At 35.4% G+C, this 24,009-nt stretch overlaps 1 protein-coding gene across 2 annotated transcripts in view; it reads left to right on the forward strand.

Annotated features, from left to right (window-relative positions):
- The window catches only part of KCNH7 (potassium voltage-gated channel subfamily H member 7), a 208,083-nt gene that overhangs the window by 123,044 nt on the left and 61,030 nt on the right, over positions 1 to 24,009 (forward strand). Inside the window, exons 3-5 of one of the 2 annotated variants that reach the window (XM_054277503.1) lie at positions 2,523 to 2,678; positions 17,474 to 17,902; positions 21,517 to 21,540. In XM_054277503.1, the coding sequence (XP_054133478.1) occupies positions 2,523 to 2,678; positions 17,474 to 17,902; positions 21,517 to 21,540 (609 nt within the window). The remainder of the gene's footprint in view (positions 1 to 2,522; positions 2,679 to 17,473; positions 17,903 to 21,516; positions 21,541 to 24,009) is intronic. The other variant, XM_054277504.1, reaches the window with a different exon arrangement.

Below are 24,009 nucleotides of genomic sequence, written 5' to 3' on the forward strand. Positions count from 1 at the left end.
GAAGCATGTCTTACTTTTGAAATATTCAGCATAGAGACATAACAGGAAAAACATGCTGAGTGCAATGAAGAGCAGTGGGATGCCAGAGTGCAAATACTGCATAAGATTGTTTCTAAACAATCTTATTATTTCTTTGTTGCTATCAACTCTAACAACTCAAAGCTTATCTTTTGAGTTTGTCAATGTTATTTCTTTGTACCCATCTCTTCTTTTTAAATCATATTAGAATATTCCTTGCTATTTTGATTTTTGTATTTCCTTATTGTCCGTTTAATAGAATTCGATACTGAGAAGTGTATAGCGCATAGAAGTGTCTGTACTAAAGAAAAACACTAACAATGTCAGGAACAGTGTCTGCGACTCACATTATATTTTGGTTAACTTCAGCATTCCACTTTCAGTATTACAAAAAATGTAAATATTCCTTTCCTCTTAAAAAGCCTAGGTTTCTTGGAAAAATTCAGACTAATGAACTACAGTGGACTTGACTAGTCTGTGGTGTATTTGGTCTTCAAAGGAACCACGCTAAATTAAACCCCACATGAACTATATTTTCCTATATTTTGTTCCTGAAATATATCTACATACAGCTTAAATTTTCAATCATCTGCTCTTTTTGCCATGTTCTTAAGCTGTGGAGTGTTAAACAACTCCTGCATCTCCCCAGAGATGCAAATCCCTAGATACAGTACAAATGAGGTTTGTGAATTCTTTAGGGAGGAATGTTCTACACAAATGGGAAATAGTGTCATTACTTAGCACTGTGGGAAGCATTTCAAAAGCTGAAACACCCTTGCCTTCAAAAGCAGAAAAGTTTTTAAAGTGTCCTCATCACCATCCTTTGCAAATGCTGACAAACCTTTGATCCACTGCAGTGTTATTCAAAGCCATGCACGCCTCAGCCAAGCCCCCCCTCCAGATATTGGGGGATACCTGCTCAGCCTATAAATTTTCATGTCAAAACCGTACATATCATTTCCTTCCAAGTAAATCAATAAATATTATTTTGACTTTTTGAACTCGGTATGTATTTTATTTGTTAGCTAAAACCACAAAGATTATTCTGAATTCTCTCCAGCCCCTCTGTTTAACCAGTCTATGTTGCAATGGTTGGCCTGCAGCATTTCTATTTTTAGCTCTAATGGAACGGTCTTAAATTGCTTATTTTCTGTTTACTAAAGACATTGAGCTTGTAACCATGGAAACTGTGGCAAGTGCCACAGCTTAACTGTTTTATTAAATGGATGGAAGTTACAGCTGCAAAACTTGAAAGGCCAGCATGTCAATTTTATACATAACTCGAATTGCCATATATACCACATTATGGCAAGTACTGCATTAAACATTAGAGGCCAGAATCTGGTCTTGGTTGTAATGATATAAATTGTACTATCTCTCTCCTCAATGGAAAGAAACAAACAAAAAAAAACTCGTGTACAATCTAGATCAAGATCTGTTTTTGTCAAACTGCACAGGCTGTCAAGTTTCAGTGATTACTGCATTTGAGTGCCTAAATTGCAGATGATGTACAATAAACCAGTCCCTAGTTACCATAGAAAGACCCTGTCTCACAGTTGTGCCTGCATTAAGTTTTTAGCACATTATTGTATTGCTTACAGCAATCGCATTATTTTTGGAACCACTATGTTCTGTAACATTAATAGAAAGAATTAAATCATAACTAATGACCTTGTCAACTGAAACTTCTAAAGCCTTAGTGGAAGAGTTAACGTGAAGAACTCCTTAAATCTGTAATTAGGTTTTTAAACAAGAACATTCAGGGCACCAGAGGGATTGAAAGTTTACACTCTCTACTACTTTTAGTATAGGCAGAGTATGCTTCTCACACATGTGAAATCTAGGGTATTTTTGAATTTATATTTCAAATTGTATATAACACTTAATTCAAACCCTTCTGAAAATTATTGAAAATTATTAGCACAGTTTAGAAGATATTTGTGATGAAGTATAAAACAACTAACGAATAAAATTTTTAACACAAGTCTAAGCATTTCTCCAATGTCCCCAAAAGACTGAGAGCTAAAAGAAGAATACTGGTATATTTACATCCATAAATACTTAATGCATGACTCATCCTGTGTAATAGAACCAAATGCTTGAAGAATGTTCAACATTTAGAAGAATCAGGATCTGCTTTCTTCGCAAGGACTGTGGTTGGAACAGTGTTCAGTTTTCTACTTTTGGTGTTTAAATGTCTCCATACTACAAGTCGATCTATATAGGCACTTCCAGTGAACAAAAGAAACCAAAAAGTAAAGTTGGCATTTCAAAGCAGATGCTTTTTGGTAAAGGTAAGGCTCCAAGAAATTATGAACAGTGGTATTTCTTTCTATGAAAACATTACTGTTTAAATCAAAGAATAATATGTTTGATGCTCAATTATTGAATTCAAATAAATACTCTTCACTGTCTCTTTGTGTAACTAGACTTACTGAAGTGAAAAAAAAATTATGTTTCCTTCCATTTATATATTGCTCTCTTTTTTTTTAATCCATCTGCAGGATCTACCTTCATTTGCAACACCCACATAATTCCAGTGAAAAATCAAGAGGGAGTAGCAATGATGTTTATTATTAATTTTGAGTATGTAACAGATGAAGAGAATGTGACATCTCCTGAGAAGTGCAAGCCAATATTACCATCGAAACTTGTAAATCGTAAGTTACACAATGGAATTCTTTTGCTTACCTCTATTTTTATCTGGGAAAATAATCAACATGGGCAATAGGTTAGCAAAGGATGCAATCCCACAGACTGACTCAATAATCCAAAATCATAAGAAGCTAAATGTAGCAAACCTACTGCAAGATGATAGTAGAATAATCTATCAGATCTTTGGTAGTACTAACAGCCTAGATCTCGTGAATAGTACTAGGACAAATAACTTCATAAAAACTAGAATCTTTCACAGAAATGCATTATCCTTGACAAAAATCAATTACAAATGGAAAACTTCTAAAAGTGTTGTGATATAGCCCAGATATTTCATCTTAGCTTATTTGAAATTGAATAATTATATTTTATTTTTTAAAATGGTGTCATTTGATTAATAGTTGGTAAAATGTGATTAAATTAGACTAGAAAATATAACAATCAGTTAAAACATAATTAAATATCCTGATTTTATCAAACTGAAGTATTTAGATTGACTTGGAAGATGGAGGGTAGATGGGTGGATACACAGGAAATGCTTTTGCTTTCATTCCACTCTGGAGCATAAGTGTTGTCAAAATCAGACAACTGAATACAAATGTCCACTTCTTATACAACTGCACTGTGTAGCTTTCTGACCCTCTATCTGCGGAACAGGTGCTCTTTTGCTGACCTTCACTGTGTTCAGCTACAGCACAGAATCCTTCTGCTTTACGTCGCCACTCATGTAATCTACTCTTACTACAAGAGTTCCCAGAACACATCTGTACACAGAGCATGTACAAGCTCTTAGTCAAGCACAGCATGCTCTAACAGTGAGCATTAACACTTGGAAAATACCTTTTCACAGTGAGATAATCTTTAACGTTAGTACAATAAAGGAACATAAGTATTCTAATTGTTAAATCAACACTTCAGAATTCTCTATTTAAGAAATAAAGACTGGTACAATTCTCACTGTGAAAAGCAAGGAGAGAACTTTCTTGGTGCAAACACAGTGTCTGAAGCATCCATAGAAACCTACAATGACAGGGTGTATAAGAATGTAGCAAAGGAAATTTCCATTACTGGAACCTTGCAGCCTGCAAATAATTATTGTTCCCCAAATATTAAATTTTTTAAAAAGCCTTTGTAAATAGTCTATACAGAACATATCTAAAACCTTGTGCTTTTTTGCTTTCTTTGTTTATTCTGTTTTGCATTGGGGTGGGGGCTTTTTAATAACCAACACAGCAGCTTTTGTTGGGATTTTTTTGGGATACCAAGATAACACTTTTTTTCTGCTAATGATACTGTTAAAATCCTATTAAGGAGTATCAGAAAAATTTAAAAATCACATCAGAAAAAAATTATTATAAATACATTACTTAAACCCTACCCATATTCTGGTTATGTTTTAGTATACCATGGTTTTTTGAGATTGAAACATCTTCCTTCATTTAAAAGGCAATTTTATAACATAGATAAAATTGTTCAGCTTGGCCATGCTTACTTTGGTTTTATGGACAAAATAGAAGGTAAAATACCAATTGGGTAGAAAAAACAGAGCTTCATGTCTTGAAAAAGAACATTTTGTTCTCATATCTGTGACACATCACTGTACCCTTTCAAGTGTTATCACTTGACGCATTTTAATGTGAAAAGCCACTAAAGAGGAAATCTGCAAAAAATACCCTCACTTTGTCAAAACATTCTTCTCTTGTTTTATGGTATTTACACCTGATGTACACAGGGGATTTCCTGGCTGAGAGTTCTTGAAAAAAATTAGCGGACCTCCAAGCTCAGTACATAACTGATCTCGCTCAGAGAGAGATCAAGGTGCAAAAGGAGGCAAGGAAAGGTGACTTGAACCATTTTCCTGCTAGTGGATACAGCCAGATGCCAGAAACTGGCAGAAACTAGAGCAGGCACATGGCTGCTTCGTCTTCTCCTGAGTTGCTTATGGTTTCAGAGCAGACTGTTATGTGGGCCGGATGGGATGGATGGGGATACAAAATATGCTACATAGCCAAAAATTCCTCTTGGCAAGAAAGAGGCCAAGCTATGCAAAACATCCAGAAATAACTGCAAGATATTGTGTACCGTTCAATAGCTGTTTTAAACTAAAACAGAAAAAAGCCTTGAAATACAGAAAAGGCAGAGAGAGACCAATAAGCCAGAAAAAAAAGTCAAAAAAGGTGGATTGTTTACCAGTGAAAACATATTTTTAAAGTCATGTTCCCAGCATAAGAAAGGTACACAGCAGATTCTCCAGGAGATAGTTTTTCATCACCATACTCTATTTAAAACAGGTAAATCAGGTGATCTCTTTTCACTGGATCACACACAAAATGGACAGTAATAGGTACTGGTTCAGCGGGTGGGGGGGGGGGGGGGGAAGCAACAAAATCCCTTTGAATGCAGCAACCAATTTTGAGAATAAAAATAGAGAGGGAACCAGAAACATAGCAAGTGCAATGCATCTCTGACAACCAGGAAAAACAACAGCTAATGACAAAAGACAAAAGATTTCAGATTACATTAACATCTACTGCCCAGAAGCACACATATCATGAGAGATTTCTTTCCAGAGCTCCTTAGATTGAGATTTCTCAAATTAGAATGCCTTTTCAACAGGAGAGGGGAGAAAAAAAAAAAAAAGAAGAAAGAAAAAAGACTGTGTCAGGTTGCAGGAAAGAAGTAAAAGTTATTAGGAAGCAAATAGATTGCAGCTATTTTCCAGTCCCTAGAAAATAAGATAACTTTTCATATTCTCATCCTTCCTCTAATGGATTTCCTCTAATGGATTACTCAAGAGTTGATCAAATTTATCAAGTGTAACTTCAAAAAGCCTTTCCTTTTTTCTAAAAGCATCTATTCTGCAAGCTGCAGCCAACAGTTTTGAGCACTACCACTTACCATAGGGTTCCTCATGACAGAAATTGCCACTGAGGTGAGCTCAGTTGATTGCAGCAGAGTGCTAATAACATCGAGGTTGTGGATGGTTGTTGATCCCTGTACGGGTCATTCACTTAGGAGTTGGACTCAGTGATACTTCCATTTCAGAACATTCTGTGATTCTGTAAAATGTAATTCAATGTAATAAAAAAGTATCTCATGCTGTGAAGAAAAGAGGGATTTTAATCTGTTAAAGGTCTGAGGACCCTCTGAAAAAATTAGGACGTATGGAAGACAAGTAGCATTTTTTAGGTTTAGCTCAATGACTACATTTAGCTCTGGATAGGCAAAAATTTAAAAATTTATCAGCTGAATACTGACGGGTATTTCCAACAGTGTTTGTAAGCTCTCTAGTACAAGGATCCCGTCTTTTGTTATGTGCCAGCATGATGGTTAACACAGTTAGGTTCTGATTCAGCAGTGGGCTTGGCAGATGATGATAATAATAGATTAAAAAGAAAAGGTATATTGCAGGAGTTTGATGAGCACATTTGAGTATAAATAGAATTCTTTCTCATCTGGTGTTCAAGAGTTCCTATCTTATATGCAGCAAATGTCTGAATAGGCAGGAATGTGAAAAGTGAAGATAGTGGCTTCAAAATAGCAGTGTAAAAGTTCTTTCAGTTGGTCCTTTTCTTCCCCTTATATTTGCTGGCAAGAATTTATCACTAGTTCTCTCTGGCAGCTGGAACAGTTTTTGCATAACCAAATAGTGAAATTTCAGAAGATCTTAGTATGCACTTCCCCTGTAAAAAAATCACAGCCAACTGATTTTTCACTCTTTTCTGTTTTGTTGTTTTTGTAGTTTGCAGCAATTCTATTTTCCAGTGTATGCCAGCTCCCTAGCAAAACTAAGGAAGCCTTTGTTCATATATAATTCTTCTTTTTGAGGAAAAAAGGGTATAGCCCAAAGCTTTTGCCACATCTTTTCTTCTAAACTTCTAATCAAACTTAATTTAATACTACCCCTGTTCCATCTTTGTGTTCAGAGACATGCAGAAATTTCCTCTGTTCTTACTTACCCCACAACTGGATAACATCCTCTTCTCCAATAAGAATATATTTGTACAACGTGCACTTAAAGAGAAACTTAGAGAAACTGATTTCTGCTAGAGATGCCTATTCATCATTCAGTCTTTCTAAGCTTTGTATCATTTCCATATTTGAGAATTCTACTTATTATTACTTCAATTATTTTCTAATAAGTTTGCTTGGCTTTTGTGTTGCCTTTTCTTTGATCAAGTAAACATTTTAGAGTTCCAGAAATTAACATCTATACCCAAAGATAAAAGCATTTAATAACTTTACTCCACTTCATGTGGAACATTTGAAGACATAAATACCTGCTTTGTAAATGAAGCAATATTTGTGTAGTGCATTGAAGTGTTAAGACTGATAGCTTTGAGCTACATAAGCCCTAAAAATGGATTTTACTCATCTCTAACTGTTCTTATGGACTGTTCTCTCTTACACCTTCTAAGACACTAACAGTTGCTTGATTGTCACTATAATGATAAAAAATTATTCCCAAAAATGTAGTTCATAAATTTTCATGAATCTACCCATTTGCAAAGCTGTACAAAATTTTGAACTCCAACTGAAATAATGCATAAATAATGTATATTTAGCAAGATACTCGTGGTAAAAGAGAACTCCTTTCTGTTAGATTCACTGTAAAAATGAGCACAGAGCTTTGAGTAGATTTTCTACAATGAACTAAATTAAGAAGAGATGTGATTTTATACCACCTTAGCAAAAAACTTCTTTGAACCCTAGAAAATTATAATTTAAATGTATCAACTACTAACAGTTGTTAACCAAAATAACATATGAATTCCCATTCAGTGTGTTGTACAACCTTCATTAAAATCCTTATTATAAAGTGTTAAGCTATAACTTCTGGGTGTAAATATGTCTTTTATATGAAAGATTGAGGAAAGGGACCCTTAGTGTCCAATTTTATTCCCAAATCCCTCAAACATTCCACTGTGGCATGTCCATCCACTCCATTATTTTATGACAAGTTTTTACAGCAATTTACAGAAGTAGTGGCATAAATTACTATTTGCTCATGGCACCTGATTCTATTCCTCAAAGCTGTGAAACACTTCTTGTCTGTAAAACTAATTACTACAAGATATCAAAATCAACCATGACATAGACTGAACTCAGAAAATCAACAGCCAGTTCAAACTGAAGAAATCCATAGTTTGAGGATCCTGAATTTCATATGAAGAATGTTGCTACAATTTTCTACTCAAAATAGACCATTTTTGGGATTGCAATGAGAAAAACCTTTCAGAAATTAAATCTGAGTTGTCTTCATTTTCTGCTCCACCTAGAGCATTCTACCTTTTTGCTGACCTATAATGCTTTTTCTAACATTTAATCCAGTCCTGTCTAGATCACAACTTCTATTAATCAGTAGGCTAAAATAGCTAGTCAGAGGAGGTAACTTTATCACAAATTTTATTCTTTTTATTTCAAAAGAGTTTGACTAGCTAGAACTACTAACTTATAAGCTAAATATTGGTTCCCAAACACCATGTTTATTACCTCATGGGAGAAAGCCCTAAAAGTTATTTGATTAAACATGTCATTGCATTCTGCCAAAGAGAGATATTTCAGGATTGTCTTATCATTTTATTATTTCAAAATCTATAAGACTCATAAAGACACTCTAGAATAATTTCTTCGATTTCTTTCTGTGAAGGAAATGAGAGGATCTGTTATGCGTCCAATAAATGGAAAATAACCTTTTTTGGAGAAGGTTCAAATAAAATGAAGAGGCTAATAATATTCTTAAAACAGCCAAAACTATAATCAGAAAACCTCTGAAACAACTTATTCAAGGAGCTTAATCTTCTGCAAGTTTTCCTCTTTCCTGGCCCTAGCCATGGAATTACATCTGATAAGCAGAGAACACTCTATACACTGATGTAAACAAACACAATTGCAATTTAAATTTTCCTACCAGTAAAAGAGCTAGATTAAAAACACAGTATTTGCTTTCCTCTGTGCAGAGAACTTTGCTATATAAGTAAATACTGCAGTTTAGTGAAAGGCAAACACATATTTTTAGTCCTAGAAATATTAGGACTGCCCTGTTGTCATGAAATATTGCATACTGCTTGATGCCTGCAATTTTGCCTTGTAGAATATGGCATGTATAAGTAAGAGTAAGCCTCTGACTTTGCCCAAAATTTAATGAGAAATTTGTCCAGGATCTTATTTTTAGCTGCACCACTGGAAACAAATTCATCTTCAGTCAGGGTTAGTCAAGAAAAACTGTGTTCAGGACAACAAAGGTTTCTATTTAGCCAACCAGCAACATGGTTCTGAAAACCCCAGTGCCAATTATGTGTATTTGTCTCCAAGGTAAGTTACAGTAAATATTAGGCAAACTTAAACAGTGTTGAACTCTTAGCAAAGGAATATGGCCAAACGCCAATCACCAGTAAAAGACAGAAGAACCTCTGCTATTACCATCTTCAATGATCCACAAATGTCTAACTGCCTAAATTAATAGAACAGCCACTGAGATAAATAATTTTTCTTAGTCTTCTTCTGCAGAGAATTATGAGTGGGGTAGCTCTACTTCTGTTTCCTCATGATGGCTGCTGTTGGGGTCAGCTCAGAAAGGAAGCCTCCCTGGATTCCATGTACTGTAATTAGCTGTTTAAATTACAGCCTCACCCAGCTACGATCACAGAGCTATTTTGCTATGTCTTGTACAAACATTCAGTAAAAAAAACCAATCTCTGCTTAAAGAGTTTGAAAATGAGAGAGTGACACTGCTTTCAGTAGCTTTCAGTGGAGGCAACTTATGCATACCACACAGGTCTTCCAATGATATATTTTTATCAATTTTTAACAGGTCTCCTATCTAGCTGTTCCTTTCAGGACATTTAAAACAGGGGGGTTCTGTGAGGTAATTTGAAGGCTAAGATAATGATTTTCTGAAGTCATCCCACATTATAATACATACCCTCAGGAAAGTATAAAGGTAGTGAGTTTTACTTCATTCTCTGATGGAAGAAAGAGACACGTCTCTATTATTCATAATATGAATTAGCACAGAGAGCTTAAGAAATCTGTGCACTTGCCAAATTGAATTATAGTTTTTGACCTTGAAGAGGAAAAAAACCAGAATATCAACATATCTCAAGCTTAGACAAAAATGACTCTACTAGAAAGCAGGAAAGATTTCCAATGGATTTGAGAAGATTTTAGATGGATATTTACAAGGAATATGGTTTTTTATTAATACCCTTCAACCTGAAAAGCCTTGCTTTAGAATAAGCAAACAAAGTAGATCCATAGGTAAAAATAAGGGAGTTTACCACCACCATGTCTTCCTTCTCAAGTATGGAATCCTATCATTATTACTTAATTGTTTTAAGCATCCAGACAAGTTGGGCATTTCAAAAACCTGAGAGCAACTGGCAAGGACCCATAGTCTGAAGAGCTCTTGCCATGAAGAGATGAAATAAGTGAGGCCTATCAGGAAAATTAAACTAAGCTCATGTTCTGAACAAGTGTCAGTGAATAAAGTCTATTCTTCTGACGAAAAATATGAATTCTTCAACTTTCAGTAAGTTTCATCCAAATAAAATTGTCATTGTCAAGCAAAAAATTTACCATTAATTAGAAGTTCCATTTCATGAGAAATGGCATATTAGTACACCTACTTTAGTTTTCTGTCTGGAACCTTAGCCAACTTCAAAACTTGGTAATTGGAAACATATATTGATTTAGTAATTATTAAATATTTCTTAATTGAATACTTCTTAAATTTTCTAAATAAAAAGTCAGTGGATTTTCAGAACAATTATTCTGCGTATTACATATATTGAATTTAAGCTACCTGAATTTCCTTCTAAAATATGTGGAAATTTGATATTCTGCCTTCTTTTCTTAATAGTCTGTTTATTTTTTGAATCTGTTTCAAGCAAAAGCTTTTTGTAAATTTAGTTTAATTGTATTTCAGATGGTAACAACATTTCAAGTGGCTCTTCTTCAGGTAAATCTATCTTCTAAAATTCTGTCTACAGAAGTCCTTTTATTGCTTTGTTCTGGCTATATTATTTCAAGATCTCATTACATTTTATATATTTCTAGAAGAGTGCAAGTCATAATATGGCTCTTGCTCTCACTGTCTGAATATTTATTTCTGCAAAAATATAGATATAAAAGGTAAACTATTAAATTTAGTATAATTATATGACATATAAAATCCAAATTTAATGGTACTTTTCTTCCTATTATTACTGAAAGTTGCACTATGCAGAGCATAAAAAACTTCAATCAATATATGAGACAAAACACATTGCAGAAATGGATAGTGGTTTATGAATTCAGTGTTAAAACATAGAAAACATCTTCAGCCTTGCTGTCTCAGAGAAAAGCAATATTTTTTATCCTCTGAAGCCTGGCAGCCAAGGTGATGAAGGGCTGAGAACTTCTTGAGAGCTTGGTTTAATAGACAGAATAAATTCTTTTTCCCAGCTGCCAAAAAAACCACCATAGTCATACCAAGACAGCTAAATATTGTGCTGGGTAATAAATAATTTGGATATAGTATTTTCTGTGATGTTTGCTCTTTTATTTCATTGCAGTTATTTACTTCTTTTTTTTCTTTCATACTTCTAATCATATTTAAGAAATAAAAATGCAAGAAGTAAAATCTCTTTCTGAGAGGACAAAAAATTATTTTTTCATACAGCTTTTTTACAAAAGCACTTCAACTCCTGTAGGTTAATGAGTAAGATAAAGTAAAATGACATTTCTGTCGATAAGTGGAATTAAAACATGTAAATGTACCAATTGGTATTAGCATTCAAGGATATCAAGATTATGACTTTTGAGGGACACCCTGTTTCAATTGTTCTGACTAAATTCACTCATCAACCACACACAGCAGAGCCTCACAAGCAGTCAGAGGCTTCATTCCCTTCCTTTCACATTCTGACAGATTCCTGTGTGCAGATATCAAAGTAAAATCTTTCTCACTTACAAGAGAACATAAAGATTGCTGGTTTCTTATACTGGTAGAAGACACATGCAACCTTAAATTTTACAGAAAACTAAAAGAAGTGCCAAAATTAAAGAAGACCACACTGGAGGATAAAAAATATAAGGGTATTCAGTGTCTGATAATTCTGAGTTCTAGCTTCTAATGTTAATAATTACATGTGCCTTGTTTTTTCCTTCTGAAAATAAATTATTTATTAAGCAGAGCAGGAAAATTATCCACTTAAGTATGCTTCAATACGTTTTGGAAAAAAGAACTGAAAAAAACCATAATTGTCTCTTTCTGTAATTCTTTGTCCCAAGGACTGCTATGCCCAGACAGAAAATAAGGCATTATCACATGAGTTGCTAGATGGTTTTTCCAAGCCTTTGAGCAGCAATTCAATAACTATCTGTGACATATTTCTGATAACCTAAATCCTGGAATTCTGTGACATTCAATTATGAGAAAATATTTCAGCAAAGGTCTGACTTGTGCTACTGTTGTGAGAGTAATTTTGCTTATTCTTTGGGGAAGGTTTCAGAATAAAAGTATTATGGAATTTGCCCATGCTCTGGAGGACAATCTGTCATAATTGACTTATCTTACCTACCCCTGTCAAGGAAATCTGTTTATAATAGGTTGATCATTGTGGATATGTATGTTCTATTCTTTAATCTTAGATATTGAAAAAGCAACATGTGTTTCATATTATAGCCAGACCAGTCATTCAATATTTTACAACTATCCAAGATCTGATTTTCTTCAACACCCTACCACAGACAACAGGTTGTACAGAAACATGAGCAGCTCACTTTGGTTCAGCTCTCAGCCCAGAAGAAGTGGCATATCACATCAGAAAACAGTTCTGACAGTTTCTACACCTCACATAGACAACCTTCTGCAAACTCTTTGTATATTTGAGCTCCTTTGATTTGATTTTGGAAAGTCTAAATCTAGAGAAGGTTGAGACAAATACACTAAATCTAGCTGCCAGCTAGACCGGCCAATATTTTTCCTTTTGCTTTCACATTCGGGGTTTGGATAACTGCTTTGCATCAGCATGAAAATAACAATACTACTAGTGGTGCTACAAAAGCTGGCTGAGCAATTCTTTGAGGAGCCATCACAATTTTTCAGCAGCCATCTCTTAGGATTACCCTTCTTCAGTGCTTGGGATAGTGTTGCAAGAATCCCATTGACATGGGCTAAACAAACTTTGGGACATAACACAGCATCTACCACTACCCAGAGACCACTGAAGAAATTACAGAGAAGGTAAAACTCTCTCAGTTGCAGGCATTTCTCTGACTTAGCCACTGTGTCTTGTATATAAATATACATTTTCATCACTAGATATTTGGGGAATACCTTTACTATATCAAGGCAACGATCAGGCCAAATATAATTTCCTTTTCTTTTGATGAAATATTTTCACAGAAAAGACACAAGAATCACTAGCCATGCAAGGGTATTGGGTTACAAAAGAAATCCTTGTTCAGATATTTTTGCTGGAATCGTCTTGTATTGATAGGGCAGAAAATTTGCTATCATGATTGTAGCTGTTGATAAGGTCTTTTGGGAATTAATTTTCATTTTTCCTTTTGTTTTTCCTGACACAAAATTCCATATGGTTGTATTCAGTGTCTAAGAATAACAATTTTCTATTAATGTTAGCACTTCTTATTGAAATACATATGGAAAAAAAAGGATATTAATTTTTCTTATCAAGATAGGATTTTTCCCTGCATTTTTTCCCCAAAAATATTAATCTAAACATTTTATTTCCATGAATACTAAGTCTTCTCCTTTGACCTCCCAAAATATGAGACAGAATTAAAAAAGGGTTCCCAAACACAAAAAAAAGTTGATTTGAATTTGAGACTTTGGAGACAATTCTATCTGCAAATAGTTTAGAAGAGTCCTATACCATCTACAGTGATATTTTTGGACTGAGTTCTACTATTTAGAAAATTTAACAGCTGAGATGGCACAGAGAATAAGTGCAACCAACAGATTAACTCATTTGCAAATAACTTATTCACTAAAGTGAGGTATAAAGGAAGAGGTGGAATTAAGCCTGGAATTGTGACTCAGACTCAACTGCTTTCCTCAGCTGATCTGAGGAAGACACAATCATACAAATCTCTGACTCAGCATTAAGAAGAATTTGGCAATCTAGGCTTTAATAAATATAGGATTTTGATGCAATATTATCTCTGAATTCATAGTAAATAGCCAGTTGCATCTGAAACGTGTTTGAGAATTGTAACCCGAGATTCATCTGCTCTGACATCATACTTAGACAAAGCAGGGGCTGTGGATTACAAAACAAAAGATTTTATCCAATAGGCAGGAGTCCAGGAAAGCTTCCACTGGCACTTTTATTTTATACTGGGACAGCAGGCCTGAGGCCTGAATGAATTTTGCTTTGTGACAAATTGTGTTATTACACTTCCTTGCTCAGCTCAGATCAGTAAACTACACAAATTCTGAATGGGCCCCCTGATAACTTTAGCTACAGGAGAGAGATGAATGTTCAACACACCATGTAGCTCATTACCTGTTCACTGAAGAATAGCAATACTCCTTCTCTTAGGAATATACAAATTAAAAAGCAGGAAATAGGGTTTGAGACTATTTATTACAGTATATAGAAGAAAAGCAAAAAGCTGCTCATCTAAGTTTTCTATTTTATGCTCAAAAGTCTTAACAAGAAGCAAAATTCTCACTGAGTATTCTTTCCAGCTGAACTGCAGTTAGACAGCTAAATCAGTAATGCAGTATAACGTGGTCATATTAACGTGGTGAGGCAGAAAAGACCATCTGCAGCACCATGAATATGACTAAAATAGAGTGCCAACAAAAAGCCCTGAATAGTGTCTAATGCCAGAAATCCGTATGAATGGTGTTTTTAAGAATTTCAGTGTAATTGATAAAAAAAGAGAATTATAGTATTTTTTTCACTTGGGATGCAATAAGCTTTCAAAATTTATTTATAAGCACCTTTACAGCTCAATTCTACATGGATTAAAAAAATATTTTTTTTTTAACGGTCTTCACTAATTTTAACTGTGAGCAGTTGTAGTGTTCAAGCTTGCTTAGTAAGTTAGAAGAAATCTGCACACTCCCAAGATTCACTCTGGTGAATATCACTGTGTAGAATGAAAATTGGCACTTTTAACTGCTGTTTTAAAGATGTATGACTCTGGTTTATGTAACAGAAATTTCTGACTACTTTACTGTTGAGTGTATATGCTTGGAGTGATAAATTCAATGCTAAATATTTGGAACTCAACAAACTTTTTCAAAAATTGTCAAGGACAAAAAAGTACTATCATTACGTAGATTTATATTTTAAAGTAGGGAAAAAAGTTGGAAATAAATCACCAGATTTCTAAACACTAGGATGTTATCAATAGTCTCACAGGTTTTTTATTTTAGAGTACATTTTCAATTTACTTTGATAAAAAGGGTTCTAACAATGAGGTGAGAATGTAAAAAAATTATTCAGACTATTACATGAGATTCAAAGACTTATCCAAGGATGCTGAGTGGCCAAGCGATAAAACAGCAAAAGCAAATTTTTTGCAGATACAATACTAGAGACTAAATTATCTATTATCAAACAACAAAAAATTTCTTAGCTGTTGCAAAAATATCTTCAATTAGCACAGTTAGAAAAGTAAGTCAAAAATGCAATTAAATATTAGTAATTGTAAGGAAGTGAACTAAGGTCAAAACAAAAAGCCATTCTTTCAGTGCATTGATCCCTAAGTCTGGGAGTAGCTCAGTAGTGTAGTCCATTGTCCAAAAGGATTACATTAGAAATAAAAAGTAACTGAGAAGAGTGAGAAGGATGTTCAGAGGTACACAATACAGTTACACAGGCATTCTTCAGCTTGCAGAACAGGTATACAGAGAGCAATTCAGCAGATGCATGAAAAGCTGTAAATATGTTAAGACTATATTGAGACTATAAAAAGGGAATAATTATTAGCTGGTTTCTATAGGAACTAGAACCCTCCCAAAGGCATCAAATGTATAGCAAGTAAGGGGAAGTATTTTTCACAAACATATGCTAAAATTATGGAGTTCAATTGTATAGAATGCTTTGAAGATCAAACAACAACCATTTTTTTAAAAACACTGAGACAAATTCATAGAAGAAAGATACACCAAACATTCAGTTTGTGGTTTGAGCAAAAAACTTCTAGCTTAGGAATTTTCTGAAATTCAGATAGCTAGAAACTGAGTAAATTTATTGAGAGAAATAACACAATGTAGTGACTCTAAATAACACAATGTAGTGACTCTTTGTGTATCCACCACTGGAAGGTATCAAGGTCCAACAGTGTGCTAGATGGACCTTTGGTGTCATCTAGTACAGCAGCTTTAGGTCTTAGATAGGTTTTCCTGAGCAGGGTACTCTCACTTTCATTCATTTAGAATTCAAAATACAATTCCATATTCAATACTAAATATATAGGACATCCATTTTAAAACATTAAATGATTAATATGGGTCATCTATTGTTTTACAATTACGTTCTGCCATAGGCATAAAAGAAAGACTATTTCAAAACCTGTCAGTATCAAATGATAGATTACAGTGGTAAATATTAATAAATGTTAGGTAGCTACAAATTCTGGCAATTTAAAGTGACTGACAAAAAAAACTTTTCCCAAACTGAACTTCTTATCCCAGAAAGAGAAGATAAGAATATGCTTTGAAATATTCTCCAATAAATCATTTCACTATTGATTCACTGTTGAAAACATTTATGTAGCAAAGAAATGAGACACAAAAGTTATTAAATAAGTCAAACTGCTTATACAATCATACCTGATCATTTTAAATTTTAAATTATTTTATTTTGTTAAACTTTCTTTAGCATTGTTTTTCCTAAACTGTTTAATATGTTTTCTGTACTTCTGAAGTCCCCACACCTCCATCTGTGAGTTGTATTACACAAAACCTTACAATATTTGTTATTTAGGTTTGTTTTTTTAGAAGGGCATTCTGTAAATTTTGCAATTCTTCCTCTATAGTTTCTTTCTATGCACCATGTTTTACTCTTCCTCTCAGGTACTGACATTTCTTTCCATTACACAAAGTGTTAATTTTCCACACACTCAGGGTAGTCTCTCCTGCCATTCAACACATCAAACCCAACTCAGCCCATCCCATGCAAATGTAAACAGTAATTGTATAGGTGCAACTAAAGCTTGAGAGCTGCGTCACTCTTTTTTCTTCACTTTGCTCCTTTACTTTTCATTTTAAACTTGTTAAAACTGTTTCACCTAATCATCAGTTATAAGTATTGGAGAGGATTGTAGCAAAAGTGATATACAGCTTATTTCTATGCCCTAAGAAATTAGCCTTGGTATCTTCCTGTTTAACCTGTAGCCAACAAATGCATATATCAGCAGTACATTTATAAGCACATGAGTTCCACTAGTATTAGAATCCACAAATATCTATTTCAGGATAACAACTACCAAGCAAAGTGTTAGATATATTCTGGCAGTCTTTTATAGATACATAGATTTTTAATTTAGAAAGGATCATCTGGCCCTCATAGTTTTTAAAATAGGCTGTAGAATTAATGCTGCTATTCCCATTCTAAGCTCAAAAACTTAGGTCTAACTGAATTATGAAATCTTTTAACATCCCAACTCTAACAAACTTGGAGTTATATTGTATTTGCATATTTACACATTTCATTAGTAAGCATTTTAATTTATCAGGAATAGCTACTATCATTCATTGTAAGTGAAGAAAAGCTGATTTTAATGACCAGACACCAATGTGTAACATTTTCTTCTGTTTCTGTGTACTTACATGTAGGCAGACTTTTTGGGCTCCGGCTACCTGGATTGAGACTCCTGACGTACAGAAAGCAGTCCTTACCCCAGGAAGACCCCGATGCAGTCATAATCGATTCATCCAAGCACAGCGACGACTCAGTGGCAATGAAGCACTTTAAATCACCTACTAAAGAAAGCTGCAGTCCCTCAGAAGTGGATGATACAAAAGCACTGATTCAACACAGTAAATGTTCACCTTTGGTTAATATATCTGGACCTCTTGACCACTCATCACCCAAGCAGCAGTGGGACAGACTTTACCCTGACATGATACAGACAAGCAATCCACTAACCCACTCCAGATCAAAGGAAAGTATTTGCAGTATACGGAGAGCCTCTTCGGTACACGACATAGAAGGCTTTAATGTCCATCCCAAGAACATTTTTAGGGACCGTCACGCAAGTGAAGGTATGGTAGAAAGTCAATCACTATTCTCTGATGTACTAAAAAAGGAATATTTTCAATACCATAGTAATAATCATCACTTTGTAAACAAAGCTAAATATAACGACTCCATGGTGCACTGAAAATATTAAGGGCTTAAATATGCCAGGCTTTTGTACACTAAATATTAGTTTCTATTTTCAAGGCGACTATTGGAATCATGGTGTTGATCTTCTCTATAGGGATATAGCAAATATTGGGGCCAGCATTCCTAAAGTTAATATTGGGGTTTGCGGAGAAAAAAAATCAGGTGATCAAATTATAATTGCATGTACTGTTCTCTCCTATGCTTTCAGGTATTAGATTGTCTTTGATTGTATGAAATCCTACTTCAGAGACTGATAAGTTTATTTCTCTTAAATCTGTAATGTGCAGATTTTACATTCACTGATCCAACACTGAGACATGCTTTTTCTCTCATGCCAAAGAAAGTATCCTCAGCAACTCCATGCTTTGTGTAATGAATAGCAAAATACTTAGTGAAATGGTGAAATGCTTAGTGTAAACTTCATTTAAGTGTGATTTTCTCCTTGTGCTATTATATTAATTTTTCATTGTAGTAGTTCCCAAATGGTCATTCTTCATCCAGTTATACATCTATGAAAAGGTGTAAAAATCAGTTTGACTATTAAGTATCTTTTATTACAGTGATAGAAAGCTAATGCATAAATTACCACATAATTTTAATACTTGCCAAATGGAGGAGCAAAATTTTCTATCTCCATTTTATGGAAAAGCTTTTTTCAAATGTTAAGTACTAATGAAAATAATTTCTACTATGAGGAGTCAATAATCCAACTGAACTTCTAAGGCCTCTCCTGCGATGTGATCATTTACAGTGTAAATAGGCAAAACACTGTTACTCTGTTTTCACTTTGCATAAACTACAAAATAGTAGAGAACCAGGCCCTAACGTATGTCATACATAGTCATTCTAGAAAAATTCAGCAGAAGAGAGGATGGCTCTCAGAAAGGCATTAGGATTAGTAACCATCCTTGATGCCATCTGCTTACAATCATGTTAGAATTGGACGCCTTATGCTGAAAAGATGTTTAAATTTATCCAGCAAGTCCTAATTGCCTAACTCAATAGTGAGCCATAAAACCCTATTATTGCTATAAAATTATCCATGCAAGTTAGACAACCAAGATTCAGCTTAAATCATCTGCTCCAGGCTTGCAGTTTCTGAACAGGGGGAATGCAAAACCATAAGTACAACAAGTAAAAGTCAACTACAGTCCCAAATGGCTCAACTCTTACCAAAGGAAACATACGGTTAACTTATTTTCCCATTCCATTTTTATTTTGAGTTTTTCTAAATCATTCAAAAACTACTACTATATATGAAAATGCAAGTCAGGATCCAATTTTTTCCTACCCCTTCCAGCTCAAAAAATATTAATTGAATCAGTAAAGCAGAATTCTGAAAGAAGAGAATAACATTACTTAGCTTAATACTAACTACAGTAATTTACCTGCAGTCAAATTTTAAGATAATGCAATTGAGAATAGAAATTATTTCATGTGTTAAATTAATTTATGTAGCCTTGTTGTCTATCACTTTAAAATTATCTTCACTGTGCTCATTATATGCCAAGAGATATTACAGTAAAAATGACAGCTTAGCACTTTAAATTTATTTGAGTGTACTGGATCAAATTCCATTATCAATTTGCCTATATGACAGCAAAAGCAACAGGGCAGGAACTGTGTCCTACACTCACCATCCAAAATGCAGCCAAGCCAGCCTCATCTGAAACACCACCAATCCAGATTCTGCAGGCAGGTACAAGTTCAGAAATGTTATTGTCTTCAGAAAGTGGACTCAGCAAGATCACTGCAGCCTTCTGAAACAGCAGCAGGCTTTAGAGCCCAGCTTAGCCTAATCTCCAGCACTGCTACAGATGCCTGTCCCAGGAAGGCACTGGGCTGGGAGGAACTAAACAGCTACGGTCCGAAGGGCCCAGGCTGATGTGCTGTGCTGCCTGGTGCTCGGGAAGCTGAGGAGAAGCTTGCAAGGCCGCAGGTCTGGCAAGGCCCAGCGCCATGTCCGATGCCCCCGTGCAGGCCGCGGCCTCTGTCCAGAGCAGCGCTGACCACTCTCCACAGGCTGCTGTGGCACAGCCTCAGCTCAGAGGTGGCCTGTGAGCCCAGCCAAAGGAGGTGAATGTCTGTGTGAGCCCAAAGCACATCTGAGAGCTGGTAGCCTGGGCACAGCAGGTGGCACCAGGAGGAAGGTGCCATTCCCTGCCAGACCCGCCTCACACCCTCAGAGCCGCAGGGCACAACACAAGGGGACGGTGCCTTGTGGATCACATTATTATCATGTGAACCAGCGTGGCACCTACCTCTGCACCTGTGTGGTTCCTTTAAAATAGTGATAACAGCAGCAATTATAGTATTCTCCTGAAAAGGTTTGATCTCGCAAGAGGATTCAGGGCCAGGTGAGCCTGTGAGGACAGAAAGCTTAGCCAATGTTTCCTTGTGAAAAGGCACCTAAGAGCTGAAGAAAGGTTTAAGGTGTATCTTTCTCCAGCACTTGCTCAGAAGAGCATGGCTTAGGCTGCTGCCATGGCAAAAGCATTTCCTCACATGAGTGTAGGCAGACATGGGGGGCCTGGGGGTCTGTGCTGGGCCTCCTGTGCAGCCCCCCATGCCATGCACCAACCCTGCACTTCTGCCTCAGCTTCTCTCAGTTATGTGGGACTAATTATTTCTTCCTGGCACTTTTGCCAAGAAATAATTTTTTCTTGCAGCCCACTGCCAGACTTGTGGAGAAAGAATTTTATCATGTTTCTATTAAGGCAAGTTAGATAAAGCCAGTCCTACTGCCTGATGATCTACTCCAGACACTTTGACACATTATCTCAATCATTGGAGTGATTTCACCTTCCCTGAAAGTCTTAATAATACAGTCAAGGAGGTGCAACAATATTTCAATTCAAACCATGCACACTTTGAAGCTGTATTTTCTGCTTTTTCTGATGTAGATTTTAGTTGTCTTTTCTTGTCTTTTTCTCCACTTTTAATATGCTGAAAACCAGACAATGGTCACAATGTCAAAGGTAAAGTATACATCTAGACTGTACCTTCTAGTGTTTCAATCAGCCACACTTTTTGGCATGTTACTTTGCCTGCTGTATGAAATGTTCAAATGCAACACTCTCATGTGACCTAGTGCAAGGACTACTACATAAATTATATTTGTTAAACACATAGTTACTCATGTAACTCTTGTCTCAAAACACTAACTATAAATCACTGGAAAAAGTGAAGGCCTTTAACAGTTAAACAGCCTTTTGATTTCATTATCTGCTAATTTAAAAAAAGAAAGGGAGGGAGGTAGAACATATCTTAATTACTTAACTCAGTGCTGTTGTCCTTAAGCAGTCAAAACTTCTGTTGAAGCTACCAGGAGTTTTACCTGCAAAAGTGTGATTGTATGAGGACATTAGCAAACGATCCATTGTTACAAGGTACTCAGTTTTCAGTTAACTCTCTCAAAAATAAATAACTGATAATCAGGACACTTGTGGAAGTATCTTCACTTATTCCTCTTTTGTCTCTTTAAAACTAGTTTCACGTTCCTGGATGGCAGGGGGTATGGTTTCAAGCTTCCTGTAGCATCAAAATGTGCATGCATGCACTTCATTGCCAATTTCATGTTTAAATAACATTTAGTGCAATTTAAAAACTGTTTCTTTTCACCAGCATTGAGCTGTATGTTTTAGAAGCAATTTGAACATAATCTGTAAATTACTTCCTCCATTTCTGAAGATCACTTACAAAAGTGTTCAGTTTAATTGCCATATTTGTATTTGTGGGAGGACTGGTTTGTGACTTCATGCATGATGCAAAAAGTGTGTGTACCTGGTAAAATCTCTCCAAACTGCATGCAGTGCATGACATAGGTTCTGTAAAACAATTTGTGGCCTACAAAATCATTGCATTTGCTTCATGTGTATGTTGGCAAAATCTTGGGGGAAAAAGATGCAGTTTCTGTGCTGTTCAATAATTTTTCTAAATGTATTTACTGCTGGTGAAAGATGATGAATTGGCAGTTCAGGAGAGTGAAATAATTTCTCAGTGCATTGTGTAAGCAAGGACAGTGAAATCCTACTATCAAAATGGGGAATTCAAGCTTAACCTGATTCTCCTTTTTGGCTAGGCAGAAGCAAGTCCTTCTCCCTGCTTATTCAGTTCTCTGCCTGTCTGTTGAAACTGTCAATCAGGGTGCCAATTAGTATCAATTGTGATTGTGATTTGTTATGGCCTTTTCCTGTGCCCTGCTATGACAGTATAGCAATGGTCCACTGGCTATCAAGTATCAGCTCAATTTCTGGCAGCCTGGGCTGTACTTAAGCTAATACTGTCTTTCAGTCAATTACCATTGCCAATGAGGTGCATTATGCTTTTCACCACTTTCTAGGGCAAAAGATGGTGGGGGAAAAGAAGCAAGGTTCTATTCTTTTGCGCAATGAGCTTAAGCCTAATATCATGCTCTAGAGCATGAGTATTAGGTAACAAAAGAGAGAATAATCCCCTTTGGAATGGAAGTGATAAAAGATGTAAATCCCAGAAACCAAAAGTTCAATGCAATTTAAGTATCTGCAAAGTTACTAATAAAACAAAATCTTGCCTACTATCTAATCACAGATTTGCCTAAGCTATTTTAGTTTTCTCTTACATTTGAATTCCTAAGGTATGAAGAATCCTGTTAATCTGACCAACTGATTCAAGGTTTTAACTTGAAATCCTGCTTACATCTAAACTGATTCAATACTCAGAAACTGTTGCTCAAGCTAACAGGGAAGCAGGGCTGGAAAGCTGCAGTCTGACCACATGTCCATTAGCACACACCAGCCAGATTAGTCACTTCACTGATTAGTGAGGAGATTGCGTGCCCTGATATATTTTGAGCACTAATTTTTAGTAGACTCATATAGATGATGTGATAGATTCAGGTCCCACGTGGGGAAAAAGGCATTTAAACATAGTATCACAGTCCCTTGGTGGTGCCCTCAGTAGCAGGCTTTTTTACCATTCCTTGCAGGTGAAAGGTAGTGCTTTCTTCCCTTTTCCTGTGAATCTGTTCCACAAAAAAATATGCTAGGAGTAAAAGAAGGACTGTTTTGCAGTTTAATGGTTAGAGAACTCAGGCACAAACTCTTTTTTGTACCCAAAATTTTAATCTAGAGCATCATGCCCTCCCTTGTCATCTTAAATTCCTTTCTGCACAGTGGCAAAATTTGAAATGCAGTAATAGAGATTTTCTATCTGTGATCCAGATTAGCATGCAATTATTATGAGTTTAGGAGAAAGAAAACATGTATAGATCCTTATAAGCTTCAAAAGAAAATGAAATGTCTTCTTCTTCAACAAGCATTTGAAGCCAGGTGTGATGGAAAATCAACCCCCACTTAAAGAATTTTGAAAAAAAAATTCAACACAGCATAAAGCATTTCGCCACAGCCATCCCCAAGCAGCTGGTTGCTTTGAATTTCATTCATTCTCACATTGCAAATAAAATCAACTCTTCCACTGTTGACTTTGCAATTTACCCCATAGGCCTAATCCAACCCACTGACTGTCCCTGAATCAACATACACATTCTTGTTTTCCTCTCAGGAAGACAAAAGAAAACCTCAAAAAGAAGAAAGAGAAAAGCATCACACTGTTGCCTTTAATAGAATTAAGGCAACCTTGAATAAGGTTCTCAGGCGGATCTAAGAAATACCCTTCAATCTCACACTTTATGTGCATTACTACCGACTGCAAGACCTGGATTTTTTTTCTTAAATACATAAGAGGATTTAATTCTCACTGTCTAAACATCTTTATAGTACTTTTTCCAATATTATTCATTGCAAGGAAAAGTAACTTTTTCTTGCAATGAATACTTTTGTCTTCCCAATGACCTTATGATGACAGTACAAAACAAGTATTCTGATCATTTATATTGCCTTCTTGAACAAACAACTCTCTCTGTAATGAAAAGAATAATTACAAAGAATATGTTCCTCAAGAAGTATGTAAATTCTATATATTTTTGATGATACACTAAAACAGT

Source organism: Melozone crissalis, unplaced genomic scaffold, assembly GCF_028551555.1.
Source record: "Melozone crissalis strain CALT ecotype California unplaced genomic scaffold, PUWL_Pcris_2 ptg000023l_1, whole genome shotgun sequence".
Lineage (NCBI taxonomy): Eukaryota > Metazoa > Chordata > Aves > Passeriformes > Passerellidae > Melozone > Melozone crissalis.